This window comes from Jaculus jaculus, chromosome 21, assembly GCF_020740685.1.
Source record: "Jaculus jaculus isolate mJacJac1 chromosome 21, mJacJac1.mat.Y.cur, whole genome shotgun sequence".
In the NCBI taxonomy this organism is placed as follows: Eukaryota; Metazoa; Chordata; class Mammalia; order Rodentia; family Dipodidae; genus Jaculus; species Jaculus jaculus.
Window position 1 is genome coordinate 10,304,768 of NC_059122.1, and position 16,374 is coordinate 10,321,141.

Here is a 16,374-nt window from a genome sequence, read left to right on the forward strand (position 1 = left end):
ATGGAGTCCGCCTTCACTAGACAGAAAACACCAGGACTGTCAGGCGTTAGAAGAGTTCACGGACACACTGACCATCTTAGGCAACGGGAAATGCTCAGCCCGCGTGCTGCTTGCTGTGGCCCGACTCCTTGCAATGGGTGACAGCCGGGGAGATGGGCAGAGAACAGTCTTGGGTGTGAAATCTCAGTGGGTTTTGCATGTGTGCTTAACAGAACGTGTGCATGTGGGTGCACCTGCGGGTACCGGTACCCGTGTACGTGCGTGGGGTGGGCACAGGTCAGAGAGTGGCATCAGGCTCCTTCCTCAGTAACTCTCCACCGTAGTTACTGAAACAATGTCTCCCTCTTGAACCCACGGCCTAACCTATTCACCTGGTCTAGCGGGCCAGCTGTCTCTTGCTTCTGAAGTGCTAAAATTATATAGGTGGGTTGGCATGCCAGCCAGCGTCATTTATATGGGAGCAAATGCTTCAGATCTGGTTCATCTATTACTAATCTTAGCAATCAGCCAGGGCAGAGGCCATTTGTGATTCCAGTAGATTCGACGCCAACAGAGCTGAAGCCACTTATGATCCCAGTAGATCCTATGCCAATCTGCTGGTGTCGTGAGAATGCCAGTGGCTTCCCTCTTTCCAATCCCAGCGTCAGCTGGGGCACTTGTTTACGTTGGAGCCTCTCGTGCGGGGTGACTTCCGACCTGGGGCCCCAGCATTGGCAATGCCTTCCGCTCCAAGGCAAGGGGACCTGGTGTTATTCTTGGTGGCGCCGATGAGCTATTCAGAGAGAGACTTGGTAGCCCCCAAGCCCAATTTCAATTCAGGGAGGAGTCCTTCCCAGGCAAGGAGGTGAGCAGGTTGTGAAGAGGTGGAGAGTCACTCCTGCCTAACCGCACAAACGCTGAAATGATTACGGGTGTGACATTTACTTGGTCCAATTAGGAGACTAAATGGCTCACACTCGTGGCTGGTTCAAGTGGGGCATTACGGAGGGCCTTTTACTGACCCTTTAGAAGCTCTTAGCAGTGCTCTTGACCGCTAGAATTCTGTAATGAGCTGATTTAGAATAAATGCATACCTGCAGTCATTCATCCAGTTTTCCAGTACTCTCCGGGTCCGGTGGGTTTGCATCATGCCAAGCGCTACCATGGGCACCGTGGCAACAGTCGCGGTTCCCGTCCCCATGGAGTTCAACCGTAGTGAGACAGACAAGCAAAGTCAACCCGTGAGTGTATCGCCATGCCATGATGACTCTGGGAAGGAAGGAAATAACGAACAACGAACGGTGCCCGTGTTAACAGAACGCCAGGTGCTGCAGAGACGGTGACCAGCTGTGCCAGCCTAGCCTCGGCCGTTGCAGAGTTCCTCGTGGGCTGACGGGAAACACAGCTGTCAAGCAGATCGGTGCCAAGGAGAGTAACGCATTGCGAGGGTGCAGACACGTTATTAGCAGGACAACCTTCGGGCGCCTCGCTCGGGACGGCTGGCAGCATGGGACACTGTGTTGAGATGTCAGGTGCGCACGGGGTGGAGCAGGCGGGCAGAGGGATGAGGAATGTCCTCTGGGCCCCAGGATCGGTAGGTGCAGAGTTGAAGAGCTCCGCGTGTTTCCTTTCCGCCACCGCGAGGAAACACCTCGGCTCTCAGCTGCTGAGGAGGAAAGACTCACTTTGGCTCCTTGTTTCAGAGGTTCCGTAGTTGCACCAGCCCATTGCTTCGGGGCCCGGCTTGGGTGGGGCGGTAGATCAGTGCAGAAGTGCATGATGGGGGAGGCTGCTTCATGGCACCCAGGAATCGAGAAGAGAGGGTCCTCAGTATGTCCTTCAAGGACGTATCTCGAATGACCTCGCTTCTTTTCACTAGAGCCTGTCTCCTAAAGGTCCCGTCACCTTTCAGAAGCACCATCAACTGGGCACCAGGTCTCCGACAGATGGCAGACCATTGTAGTGTCGGTCTTAAATACCCCCCAAAAAGGTCACGTGTTGGACCTGTGTTTCAGGTTTGATCTGGTTCAGACCACTGTGGCAAGCCTGCGATTAATAAAGAGCGACGTGGTCTCAAATAGATTAATGAATAAGCAGCGGCCCAATTTGGGGGTACTTTCTCAGGATGTGTCGAGAAGTTTAACTGTTGTGGTCAGGTTCGCATTGCTGGCAGAAATCACCTGACCAAGAGCAGCTTGTGGTTGTGGGGGGGGAGCTTTAATTTGGCTTACAGGCTCAAGGGGAAAGCTCCATTATGGCAGGGGAAAACGATGGCATGAGCAGAGAGTGGACCTTCCCCCCCCCCCCGGGCAACATCAGGTGGGCAGCAGCACCAGGAGAGTGTGCCAGACACTGGCAAGAGGACACTGGCTATAACACCCATAAGCCCACCTCCGGTAGCACACTGCCTCCGGAAGCCTTTAATTCCCAAATTGCCATCAGTTAGGGACATGCCATTCATAACAGCTAAGTTTATGGGGGGCACCTGAATCGAACCACCACATTGACTTTATTTAGTGAAGAGTTGGGAGGGAGAAGGAGAGTTCTTTGGGAAAAAAAAAAAAAAAAACAGAACCTCATAACAGGGTTTAATGTGAGTTTGAGATGTGTGTTAAGAAGACAAATCAGGGCTGGAGAGATGGCTTAGCGGTTAAGCGCTTCCCTGAGAAGCCTAAGGACCCCGGTTCAAGGCTCAATTCCCCAGGTCCCACATTAGCCAGATGCACAAGGGGGCGCTCACATCTGGAGTTCGTTTGCAGAGGCTGGAGGCTCTGGCATGCCCCCTCTCTCTCTCTCTCTCTCTCTCTCTCTCTCTCTCTCTCTCTCTCTCTCTCTCTGCCTCTTTCTCTGTCTGTCCTCAAATAAATAAATAAAAATAAACAAAAAAATTAAAAAGACAAATCAACAGCACTTAAGGCATTTGCCTGTGAAGCCAGAGGACCCAGGTTCGATTCTGCAGGACCCACATTACCCAGATGCACAAGGTGGCACATGCATGTGGAGTTTGTTTGCAATCTCTCTCTCTACATATATTCCTCTATCTATCTTTCTATGATCTATCATCTATCTATCTGCCTCTTTCTCTCTCCGTCCCTCTCTCAAATAAAAATAAAATAAAATAATAAAAAGTTTAAGAAGACAAGCCGAGTGGGCAGACAGACATGGGAAGGGCCCACATTTGCACACTTGCTTAGCTAGCGTGTGAGGTGTCGGAAGCGAGAGGCAGAGAGGGTGAGAGCTGGGAGGGTGATGGCATTCGGAGCCAGGTCATGTGTGGCAAGATGGTGTGTGGACAAGCGAATCTTACTTGGGGTGGTGTGGGACCTGGGCTAGAGGCTGGCGGACACTTCTCCTCCTGTGTGCCCCAGACTTCCCTTGTGATGTCTGCGCAGCCCACCCACGAGAGATGAAGGGCAGCCGCCTCCGGGGTCCACGCAGCGAAAGTCAGCATGGGAGAGTCCTCAGAGCACCCACGCTGCGTTATGTTGTCAGTTTGCTGTAACTCCCTGAGGACCTCCCGAGTTATTTCTCAGAGTGCAGCGTGAAAGGCAGATACCCCCTGGATATGTGAGACCTGAGAGTCCCAGAGGAGATCTACTTAAGTGTAGATTTATATTAACGAGTTGTAAGCAAGTTGCAACAAACGCGTAATTTTGTATATCATCTACATGAGAAATATTTCTGTTTTTTTACTCACAGGCTCAAAACTGTCTTTGTTATAGAAATATATGACTCACCCAAAATGGAATGCGCTGGGAACTCAAGTTTTGTGGATTTAGGGAAACCTGGGTTTACATCTCGGCTCTAGCAGTTAACTAAACGCATCAACGTAAGCAACGTAGCATTTTTTAAAAAAATTTAATTTAATGTTATTTATTTGAGAGCAACAGACAGAGAAAGAGGAAAAGAGAGAATGGGCGCGCCAGGGCCTCCAGCCACTGCAAAGGGACTCCAGACGTGTGCTCCATCCCGTGCATCTGGCTTACGTGGGTCCTGGGGAATCGAGCCTCAAACCTGGGGTCCTTAGGCTTCACAGGCAAGTGTCTTAACCACTAAGCTGTCTCTCCAGCCCGACTCGGCATCTCTGAGTTTCTGTTTCAGGCCTAACATTCAACTACATAAGGTGTCCGTATCAATGCGTATCATAGAGTTTAACTTCCTGGTAGGACTCTGTATGTCAGTTATACATGTCCTTGTGGATGGCTCCCACTCAGAGATGCTTTAGAGGGGCTGGAGAGAGATGGCTCAGCGGTTAAGGCGTTTGCCTGACAAACCGAAGGACCCAGGTTCGATTCCCCAGGACCCACGTAAGCCAGATGCACAAGGGGGCGCACGTCCCTCGCCGTTCTTCTCATCCAAGAAGGGCCGCAGTGGTGAAGAGTTAGTTCATCTTCTCTTTACACCCTCCCAGTCTCTGGCACCTGTGCCCGCCAGCCAAAAGTGGAGCCAAGTGTGGTAGCTTGAAGGCACAATGTCCTCTGTAGCCTCAACTGTTCATGATTAAGCCTCCTACTTAGTACCCGGCTGGTGGTGCCTTTGGGAGGTACTGCCTTGCTGGAGGAGGTGTGTCAATGTGGGTGGGCCTTTAGGATTTTTAGCCATGCCCACTGGCTGTTCAGAGTTAGCTCACCCTGCTTTTGAGGAACGAAAATGTGAGCCGGCTACATAACCTACTATGTTTTCTCCATCGTGATGAAACTCCCCCTCAAAACTGTACGCAGGAGGGCTGGAGAGGTGGCTTGGTGGTTAAGGCGCTTGCCTGCAAAGCCTAAGGACCCAGGTTTGATTCTCCACGTAAGCCAGATGCACATGGTGGTGCATGCATCTGGAGTTAGTTTTCAGTGGCTAGAGGCCTTGGTGCTCCCATTCTCTCTCTATATATAGCTCTTTCTCTGTCTCTAATAAATAAACAAATAAAAATAAATCTTAAAAACAAAACTTCACGAGGGCTGGAGAGATGACTTAGTGGTTAAGGCATTTGCCTGCAAAGCCAAAGGACCCAGGTTCAATTCCACAGGACCCGTGTAAGCCAGATACACAAGGGTGGCCCACGCGTCTGGAGTTTGTTTGCAGTGGCTGGAGGCCCTGATGTGCCCGTTTTCTATCTCTTTTTGTCTCTCTGCATCTTTCTCTCTCAAATTAAAAAAAAAACTTCAAAGAGGAAAGTGCGGGGTGGGGGAGGTATTATCATGGGATATTTTTTATAATTATGGAAAATGTTAATAAAAATTGTGAAAATAAATACATATATACAATAAATAAAATAACTATACACATGAAATAAACTCTTTCCTCCTATAAGCTCCTCCTATTTGTATGTTCTGTCCCAGCAGCAAAGAGCTAACTGCTTATACTAAGTCATAGTTCTCCTAGTTAAGGCAATCTCTTTTGTTGTTGTTGTTTGGTTGGTTGTTTGTTTCCAACATAGGGTCTCACTCTAGCCCAGGCTAACCTGGAATTCACTATGTAGTCTCAGGGTGGCCTCGAACTCACAGCGATCCTCCTCCTTATGCCTCCCGAGTGCTGGGATTAAAGGCGTGTGCCACCACACCCGGCTACGGCAATGTCGTTTAAAAGAACATTTAAAAAAAGAAAATTCTAACCTTTCAGGAAAGGAGAGTTGAAGCCCATGAAAGTAATCTGTGAGGCACATTATTATTAATATGTGATATTATTTTTTTCCTTCATAGCTAATAAAATGCTTCAAAGTTCAGTATCAATTTGAAAACTCCAATCAAAGCTTGGGGAATTAGCATTCTAAAAAATACAAAACAAAACCCAGTTTGGAATTGGTGCCGCGTAGGCGGCTTTGAAGTTTCTCTTTGTTCTCTTCCCTGCTCCCCTGTGGTCACCTTTGAGGATTACATTCGCTATATACTCCCCGCTCTCAGGTGCAGAGCCTCCGTAGGGGAGATTTCAGTGTGACTGCTGACCATCTTTGTAGCTTTATCCTTCAAAACATTCAGATTATATAGCTTCTGGAAACTCCACTGACTTATCCCCTGGGAAGCAGACTCCAGGAATGCGAGGACGTTTATTGTTAGGTCAAGAGGGGCTCCCCAGAATGGAGTCACCCAGAACAGCAGGAGAGGGACAGACACAAGGAAGCAGCTCATCCAGACTATCCCCTCCTTGCCTAGCAATGCCCCAGGTCACGGTTTCCTGCTCCCTCCTCTTCTAAGGCCCCTGATCCCTTTGCTGGTATAACACCCTGGCTATCTTAGATCTCCCCCTAAAGGAACCCCCCCCCCCCCCGCAACTTTTCCCTTCCTCACCTTCCCCCAAATGAAGAGCTCCTTACAGCCCACTATCTTGGTCTCAGGTGAGCTGTGCTCCACTCTTGAGAGTCAGTCCTGGCTGCTTCTGTTACCTGCCCCCCCCCCCCGAATAAAAGTTTCCATCTTTGCCTTAGAGTGGTCTCGGTCTCTCCCCAGCCTTACAGATAGATGTTTGATTCATAGTGCATCACTAAACATCTTCTTTTAAAAGATATTGTATTTTTATTTATTTATTTGAGACAAATAGGCAGAGAGAGGGAATGGACGCACCAGGGCCTCCAAGCCACTGCAAACGAACTCCAGACGCGTGTGCCCCCTCGTGCATCTGGCTAACGTGGGTCCTGGGGAATCGAACCTGGGTCCTTTGGCTTTGCAGGCAAGTGCCTTGACCGCTAAGCCATCTCTCCAGCCCCACTAAACATCTTTGAACATAGAGTAGGGCGCTGGGTCAATAATGATTGCATGAACAAGCGAGTGAACGAATCAATCAGTCGATCAGTAAATGAGAGCCTGATACATTCCCATATCTTGCTGTGATGTTGCCTTTCATATGATCCTGGGGCATTAATGGTTCTGGAGCCTACAAAACTTGACTTCTGAGGCTCTTTTTAGGGAGGAGAGATCACTATACATATATATATATTTGTATAGGTGGGAGGGAGTAGAAAGAAAGCAGCCCTTATGCTGGGCCCTATTCAGTGGCAGCTTCTGGTTCCATAGGTTTAAGGAAGACTTTGAGGAACTAAAAGTTGTTTGGAAAAATCCAAGTGTAGTAGCTTCACACGCTGTGACGGGTAGGAGAGATGACGTCTAGTGTGCCGGTCCTTCACACCCTCCATCCTGCCTCCGACTGTGTCCTGGCACTCTGGGGGGCAGAGAAAGTGCCCACATTCATCCCTGCTCCGTGGGCTTGTTGACTGCCCCGTAGTGGAAGAGAACGTCAGGCAAGAAAAGCAGCGATGCCCCCGCGTGTTGGCGCAGACCCGTGACCACCCAGGCACGGGCTCCCAGAGGCTCTGGATGACCGAGCCCCTGTGGACCCGGGCAGCTCCGTTCTACCACTAGGCTCCAGCGTCTTCCTTCACCAGCACTGACCTGCTCTCTAATTCACGTCTGCAAGGTCATAAGATCATAAGGTGGCCCGGCGTGGTGGCGCACGCCTTTAATCCCGGCACTCGGGAGGCGGAGGTAGGAGGGTCACCGTGAGTTCGAGGCCACCCTGAGACTACACAGTGAATTCCAGGTCAGCCTGGGCTACAGTGAGACCCCACCTCGAAAAACCAAAAATAATAATAGTAATGAAATTTTAAGAAGGGTTATAAGGTAATTTGAGAATGCACTGCAGGTTGAGAAACAGCCTCACCCCACTTTCCCGTGTTCTCCGGCTCTCCTGCCTCCGTTCCTCTGGAGAGGAGAGCTTCTCCTGGCATCTTTCTTGGTCTCCTCCCCGACCAGCTTTCTCCCACGCCTTGTGCCCCGTGGGGCATTTCAAAGTCCCTTTCCCCACCTGAGAGAAGTAGTGACTGTCCCTTTAGCTTCATGTCTGCTAAGCTGTGTGTACCCTTCTGAAATCTGTCTTCCTTGACAGAAGTCTTGTCACCCACATGGTTCTACCTGGATCTTGCCCACTGCCTACACAGTGAGGCTGCAGAGTCAGCAAACAAGACAAAGATCAAGGGCCTTCCAAGATGAATGCTTTTTTTTTTTTTTAAATTTTTTATTTATTTGAGAATGACAGACACAGAGAGAAAGACAGATAGAGGGAGAGAGAGAGAATGGGCGCGCCAGGGCTTCCAGCCTCTGCAAACGAACTCCAGACGCGTGCGCACCCTTGTGCATCTGGCTAACGTGGGACCTGGGGAACCGAGCCTCGAACCGGGGTCCTTAGGCTTCACAGGCAAGCACTTAACCGCTAAGCCATCTCTCCAGCCCCCAAGACGAATGCTTTTGAGAAGGATGAGTGGTGCTTATAGAAACAGTGACACAGAGATAGGTACAAAGCTGTTATAGATGACACAGAAGAATGGTTCCCCTAGGAAACGGTGACCAGCATTGACTGAGTTCCTGCGTTCTGCCTATAGGACATTTCTCTTTTGTAAACTTTTTATTATTATTATTTATTTGAGAGTGACAGATAGAGAGAGAAAGGGGCCGAGAGACAGATAGAGAGAGAGAGAGAGAGAATGGGCGCACCAGGGCCTCCAGCCACTGCAAACAAACTCCAGACGCGTGCGCCCCCTTGTGCATCTGGCTAACGTGGGTCCTGGGGAACCGAGCCTCGAACCGGGGTCCTCAGGCTTCACAGGCAAGCGCTTAACCACTAAGCCATCTCTCCAGCCCTAGACCATATCTTGATGGAAGAACAGCAATGGCTGAACAGCTCTGGGAATTGTCATGACAACATTGAGTCGTGTGCGTGCTTTGCAGTGGGGATTCCATAGTGTGTGAACTTAAACCTATTGCTTGAGAAATTCGGGGACTGCTCTCGACGTTGGACACTGGAGCCCAGGGTGCCCCTCAGAGCCTAGTTCACAGAGCAGGGGAAAGGCTAAAGGAGGGGTTCTTGCCAGAACACTGGCCAGTGGTCAGCAAAACTCAGAAACCCGGTATGCAGTGACCACGCAGATGGCTCTTGTTAAACACGTGGATCGTGTTTTACCCATTCCAGAGTATCAGGTCGCTGCTTGCTTTTAGCCAAAAGAGACTGAAATGGCCGGCAGCAAGACTGTCCCTAACGCCTTCCAACCCGCGTGTGCATTAGCAGAAGCGTACACTTATCACTCTTGATAGCCGTTATTTATTAATTTATTTTTTGATTAATATAACCGAGACCTGGTTCAAAGATGAGCTCTTGAAAAATTACCCTTTTAATGGTGGAGCATTTAATGAGAAACTGGGTTTGCATACAAATGAGCTTGGCCCTGGGTCCTGATCTAAATCGGGCTCTGTACTTCCCTCTAAATGGCCTAATATTTTCTTATTAATCTTGGCCTTGGCTCACCTGCTGGAGCTCTGTCTTCCCCTGGGAGTCCCTCTTCTTGGCTGCACGCTGCTCCTGGACATGCTTTGCTTCGCGATCTTCCTACGTAACTCGTGTGTGCGTCCTGGGCACCTCTGGGGGCTAGAATCTAGTATCTGCTGATTCCGTTTCAAGCTGTCTCTCCATTTCCCAGTGGAGGTTTCATGTTGCCAATGTGCTCACATTTAGAAGTGATGGATGAGGGCCAGATGAGCTTGGGGGTCCAAGGTGAAGTTGGGGACTTCAGGGAAAGCTGGATAGTTGAGATGTGTTGATCCTGGTAGTTAAAAGAACAGACCTGAAACAGAGGACACAAGCTGCCTCCAAACCCAAGCTTAGTCACTTGAAAAACGTGTGCAACATTCTGCTAAGAGCTTGGATCAGGGGCTGGAGGGATGGCCTAGCGGTTAAGGCATCTGCCTGCAAAGCCAAAGGACCCAGGTTTGATTCCCCAGGGCCCACTTAAGCCAGATGCACAAGGGGGTGCACACGTCTGGAGTTCGTTTGCAGTGGCTGGGGGCCCTGGTGCACCCATTCTCCCCCCCCTCCACCTGCCTCTTTCTCTCTCTTAAGTAAATAAATTAAATTAAATTTTAAAAAGGGTTTGGGTCAGTGCGGTGGCTTGCTTTTTGTCTTCAATTTCCAGGTTGATCTGTAAAGCTGGCTGCATCTCTTGGCCAGGGCCAACCAGGTTGGTGGTATGCTTGGTGATAAATCCTACCTGCTGTGGCTGCTGTGGCTGCTGTGGCTGTTGCAAATCGAGTATCCCAGTTGTGAAAGGAATGTCATTAGTGACCGAAAAACCATCTTGTGTTGAAGAAGCAAAGATGACATTTGATGTGGTGTTTGAATCTCAAGATATCTTAGGCTAAGCTGCAGGTTGCCCATACTGGGCTTTGTTTATCCAAGGCAGAGAGAGGCCTGTGGTATATATATCACGGGCCAAGTTTCTGTGACAGCTGTCCATGGAAACTGTGTGGTGACACATACCCTTACGCCTTCTCCTCATAGAACCCCGAGGATTGTTGTTTAGATCGGTTATGGTCTCAGACGATGCACCTGTTCCTTCTGTTTGTGTCAAAGAATATACGCTCAAAGCCTTTGAGACACCCGGAGTGACGGTGATCAAGTGGCCACCGGGAGCCGGGGACTGCAGGGTCACACTTGGATTTTGAGACATCCCCACCCCGGGGCTTCGCTTGTCCTGGCTGGCATTTTTTTTGCCAGGGCTTCTCTTTTTAGACACAGCGTAGCGGACAGCTAGTGTTTTCAGAAGGACGGCTGTTAAGAGCGGATGGATGCCTGAGGCAGGTTCTCTCCTTGAAGTCACCGTGTTGATTCTGCGTGGCAGTTCCGTTATCCCCCTTCAACGCGGTGTAGGGAGGCTCCAACAGTTTCACTGACTAATAGTGGCAACTTTCCTACACACACCTAGCATAGTACACTGACTTTTTTTTTTTTTTTTTTTTTTGCAGTCACCAAACCTTGAGTTTCTGGGGACATAGATTACTTTTTTGGTGTTGTTTTCTAAATTTGTTGCCAGTGAGTAGTAAGGGATTTGGCATGGAAGATGTGCTAAATCGGAATAAATGAATAAGCGAAGGAAAAGACAGCCAAGTTTCATGAACAGAAAGACACTACTGTATGGTGGTTTCTCTAAAAATAGTAATTTAGGGATGGACAGATGGCTTAGCAGTTAAGCGCTTGCTGTGAGGCCTAAGAACCCCGGTTCAAGGCTCGATTCCCCAGGACCCACGTGAGCCAGATGCACAAGGGGGCGCACATGTCTGGAATTCATCTGTAGTGGCTGCAAGCCCTGGCGTGCCCATTCTCTCTCTCTCTCTCTGCCTCTTTCTCTGTCTGTTGCTCTCAAATAAATAAATAAAAATAAACCAAATTTTTTTTAAAAAATAATTATTTATTTCAGAGAGGAAAAAGAGGGGGAGAGAGAGAGAGAATGGGGGCACAGGGCCTCCAGCCATTGCAGACAAACTCCAGATGCATGCGACTTCCCCCCCCCCCGTTGTGCATCTGGCTTACGTGGGTCCTGGAGAGTCGAACCGGGATCCTTTGGCTTTCAGGCAAACTCCTTCACCACTAAGCCATCTCTCCAGCCTGTGTTTTTTTTTTTGTTTTTGTTTTTGTTTTTTCTGTTTTAAATACATCCTCGGAAAATTCTGCGCCCCATATTATAGAGGGGCCTGAGTTGCATTTAGATGGAGGGAAGTGGTGTGATTGTCTCTGATGTCCTCAGCTCTAAGTTTCTTACAAGGAGAGAAGAGCTGAGGGAGGAAGAGTTAGGCATTAGAGCCAGGCTAAGTATGAGGGGGATGCCTGGTGGAGTCCAGGTGTCTGTTAGTGTCCAGATCCCTGAACGTATGATAAGGTTAGTGATGTGTTTGGATTTTTTTAAAATTTTAAACACTTTTTTGTTTATTTTTATTTATTTATTTGATAGCGACAATCAGATAGAAAGAGGCAGAGAGAGAGAGAGAGAGAGAGAATGGGCACTTCAGGGCCTCCAGCCACTGCCAACGAACTCCAGACGCGTGCGCCCCCTTGTGCATCTGGCTAACGTGGGTCCTGGGGAACCGAGCCTCGAACCGGGGCCCTTCGTCTTCATAGGCAAGCACTTATAATCGCTAAGCCATCTCTCCAGCTTTTTTTAAATTTTAATTTTTATTATTTATGGACACATTGAGTAGGGAAATAACACATGGGGGTAGCAGCCTTTCTCTCATCCCCGCCCCTTTTCCGGAGGGGCCCTCCTTGATGGGGACACCGTGGGGATGGTGGGTTGTGCATTGTGTGAGCAGCAATCAGTTACTGGGGACAGGCTGTGCCTCTGGGCATGACGTCCCAACGTGTGGCTCTAATGATCTCTCCACCCCCTCTTCCGCAAAATTCCCTGAGCCATGTTGGGAGTGTGTTTGGATTTCTGTTTTCCTCTCATCCCTGACCCTGTGAACAAGCCGCCGGATGACACGGCCATGTGTATCGTCGGAAAAAGAGAAACCGCTTGGTTGGTGTGAAGAGGGGCCAAAAAGTATCTGAAACCTACTGGCTTTCTCTGGACTGCCGGCTGATGTGTCTGAGCCAAAGGGACGTTAATGAACTTCTAACAGAGCTTGTTTCAAGGTACACTCAGTTCCAAGAACCCCAGTGGCCTAGTTCCCTACGTAACGTGAGTTAGCGGAGGAGATAGCCCGAGACCATTTTGATAATTGTTTTGGGCCATTACTTAACTCAAAGAAATTGCTCTGCATTTTTCTCGGACCGTGGTTCATTGGAATGACTTAGATTTGGGCCAGAGCCTCATTAAAAGTTGGAAATCCTGGTGACTTCTTGCTTATTCCGTTCCCGAAGGGCTCATGGACATGAACTTTTATTGGATGATATGGTTGCTGGCTCAGTACCTATTGTGAGTCAAAACAAATTAGATGCTTTACACATATTATTTGATTTATTTGATACTCCATTAAGATGATTGCTTTTTCGCATTTCCCTTTTCTCTCTAAAAAGACTGAGGCTCAAAGAGAAGAAGCAATTTACCTCATGATTTAAGTGGATCGACCAGGATCCACATCTGGGAATATTACATGACTTTTCTTTGTCCAGTGATTGTGACATTCCTGGAGCACAAGGGGAACAGGAAAATGGATCTTGGAATGGTGATGACTTTAGCCACAGGGCCTCAGCATGCTTGTTTCTTTTTAAAAAAAAAAAAATTATTTTTAAAGCTGGGCATGGTGGCACACGCCTTTAATCCCAGCACTCGGGAGGCAGAGGTAGGAGGATTGCCATGAGTTCAAGGCCACCCTGAGACTTCATAGTGAGTTCCAAGTCAGCCTGAGCTAGGTGAGACCCTACCTCAAAAAACCAAAAAAAAAAAAAAATTTATTGTATTTACTAGAGAGAGAGAGAGAGAGAGAGAGAGAGAAGCAGAGGGACACAGACACACAGAGAGAGAATGGGCACACCAGGGCCTCCAGCTGCTGCAAACGAACTCCAGACACATACGCCAACTTATGCATCTGGCTTACGTGGGTCCTGGGGAACCGAACCTGGGTCCTTTGGCTTTGAAGACAAGCGCCTCAATGGCTGAGCCATCTCCCCCAGCCCAGCATGCTTGTTTCTGAACCTCGTCTGTTCTGCTTACAGGTCAGGACCGCAGCGAAACCACTCTGATAAAGAGGTTTAAAGGCGAAGGCGTCCGCTACAAAGCCAAGCTGATTGGAATCGACGAAGTTTTGGCCGCTCGGGGAGACAAGTTATGCCAGGATTCCATGATGAAACTCAAGGTGCGAGACAGGCATTGCATTTCATTGCAAATAGCTCAGGTTTGAAATGAGTGCATGTTGGGCAGGGGCTAGGGGGAAGGCGATCACCGTAGTTATGGTAAATTCACGTATTAGTGGTTTGGCTCATGAGTCACCACCTGTATTCATTGGGAAGGAATTTCACTGGCTTCGAAATATTCAATCGTAAGGCCGTGTCCTCTGTGCGCGTATTTTGCGTTGGTGTGTGCACAGTTGAGCACACCCCAAGTGAACCCCGGGATGCTGAGTTCAATCCGCAGCACCCATCCTCAAAGGCCCAGCACGACCTCACATCCCTACAGCCCTCTTCTCCATGGGGGGATGGAGACGGAAACATTGTTGGAGCTTGCTGGTCAAAAGAGAAAAACGTGACCGCTCCAGGTTCACTGGCAGACTGCGCTTAAGAAAATAAAGCAAGACCAGGGTCAGAGCAAGGAACCTGGGTACTCTCCAGTGGCTTCCCCTCATGTTCACTTGGGGTGTGCTCATCTAAATAATATACATGAGCATTTTTTATTACTGTCAAATATCCTGTGAGGACACTTTGGTCAGTGACATATTTTTAAGGGTAATAAAAAAAAAGGGGTGGGCATCCCAACCTGGCAAAGTACCAAACAGTATGAAATGAGAGGGAATTATAAATTGCCCGCTGCATCATTTTTTTTTTTCCACACATGCTTTATAAACCACAGCCTTCACCTCTATGGATTCCCTAACACGTTTCCTAGCACCTCACCGACTAGTTTAGATGCGATGTGACTCCAGTGTTTTAAAATCTTTATGTCCATTACCTTGCTTCTGCTATTTAAGCTGTCAGATGAACAAACTTGATTTAAATAAATGTGTACCTAATATAAGATAGACCAGAAAAAAAGGTATTGAAAATGCCAAGGACATGACTTCATACACTTTCACCTTGGAAGGAGTTACTTTTACAAAAAAAAAATAATAATAATAATTAAGCCATGTTAAGCGATTTCAGGGCAGTTCAATAATGAGCTCCCATTTTCTTCTAAATTCCAATGTGAATGATAGATAGATGAAGCCACTGGGCTGGAATAATTCCCCTGGCCCGCTTTGTGACGGATGGGAGTGGGTCTGGAGGGGTGGGCGACTGGGACACAGGGTCACAAGGACATCCTCTGTTGAGGCTGAGCAGTCTTTGCATGAGGAGATCGTCGTTTGAATTCTGACACATAAAGGAAACATGTTGAGGGAAATACTTTGCTCTGCACCTTTTTCTTTTTACATCCTCTTTAAATTTAAATTTTATTTTCTTGTGTGTCTATGTGTATACGGTATGCACAAGTGTGTGTATGCACATTCATATGTCCGTGTGTACACTTGTATGAAGGCATGTATGCGGTAAGTGTGTGTGTGTGTGTGTGTGTGTGTGTGTTTGGAGGCTGGGGCCAGAGGTTCACAGCAGGCATCCTTCTCAGTTACTCTCTAGTTTCTTTTCTTATTTATTTATTTATTTTTATTTTAAAGAGGGAGAGGGAGAGCGAGAATTGGCACGCCAGGGACTCAGCCGCTGTAATTGAACTCCCGACGCTTGCGCCACCTAGTGGGCATGTGCGATCTCATGCTTTCCCCGCCTTTGTGGGTCTGGCTTACGTGGGATCTAGAGAATTGAACGTGGGTCTTTAGGCTTCGCAGGCGAGCGCCTTAACCTCTCAGCCATCTCTCCTTTACCGAGGCTCTCTTACTTTAGCTCAGCTCGTCTAGATAACCAGCTTGCCCCAGGGATCCAATCTGTGCCTCCTAGGTGCTTAGGGATTTCAGTGGGCTGCCACAACCATTGACGTTCACCTGGATACTGGGAATCCAAACACTGATCCTCACACTGGCCTACGTTCCTGGCCCTGAGTGAACTTAGATTGCTTAGTAACAGACCATGCAGGCCACCATATTTCATAAGACCCAAACCTAATATACGTGGAAGGGCTCTGTTGACTGTAAGTTGAAATGGAACGCTCTGGCAATGGACAGACAGTGGGCCCCTGTCATTCGCAAAACGGGCCCCTCTCAAACCTCTGCAACCCGGGGCAGCGTGGAGGTTCGTGTGTTCCTTTCAGACTCCCCATCCACTCTGGCAGCCTAACAAGATCCTACTCCCCAAGATGGGGACAAAGTCCTGGGTCTTCATCCTTGCTGTAGTAATTGGACATCAGGCAAACGCATAGAAGCTGCCTCCTTTGTTAGAAGACATCCATCGTGTCACTTCCTGATGACCCTAAGCGCACAGAGCTGGTTGTCGCCTGGAGTTAGCAGCCTGCACAGGAACAAGTCATTCCTACGCCTCCTTCTCCCAGCTTCCAGGAGCAACCCGTGCATCAGGCAGACCCCTGAGAGAGCCTCTCTGGCCATTTGTCTTTCTAGAGCCAAATAGATCTACGTGGATATAAGGCAGGAACTTGCTTGCTCCCTGGGATCGACACTGGGCCGAGCTCGCTGGGCCGGGCCTGGCCATGGCCGCCAAGGTGTGTGTGTAGTGAAATGTCCCGTCTGTCACCCTTGATAACCATGACGTCCCCAAGGCCCCGAGCGTTTCTCCTGCCACAACCCACCCTGCTGTCAAATGCACGGAATTTGTTGAGGGATCCTTTGGTTGCCAGACAATTGTGATTCATTATTTGCAGGTCGCTGAAGAGAACGTTGACATTTCAGCTTCCCTGTGGTTTTTCTGTAGGAAACAGAAACAGAATGATCGATGCTTCACCTGGCTACCTGCCCAGGAAAGGAAGAGACAGAGATGCCTTTTAGACTTGGAAGAAAA

General features: G+C 48.7%; 1 protein-coding gene across 4 annotated transcripts in view; it reads left to right on the forward strand.

Annotated features, from left to right (window-relative positions):
* Dab1 (DAB adaptor protein 1) overlaps nt 1–16,374 on the forward strand; it is a 1,267,233-nt gene that overhangs the window by 1,093,227 nt on the left and 157,632 nt on the right. For all 4 annotated transcript variants that reach the window (XM_045139320.1, XM_045139318.1, XM_045139319.1 and 1 more), the window contains one exon: nt 13,438–13,577. In XM_045139320.1, the coding sequence (XP_044995255.1) occupies nt 13,438–13,577 (140 nt within the window). The remainder of the gene's footprint in view (nt 1–13,437; nt 13,578–16,374) is intronic.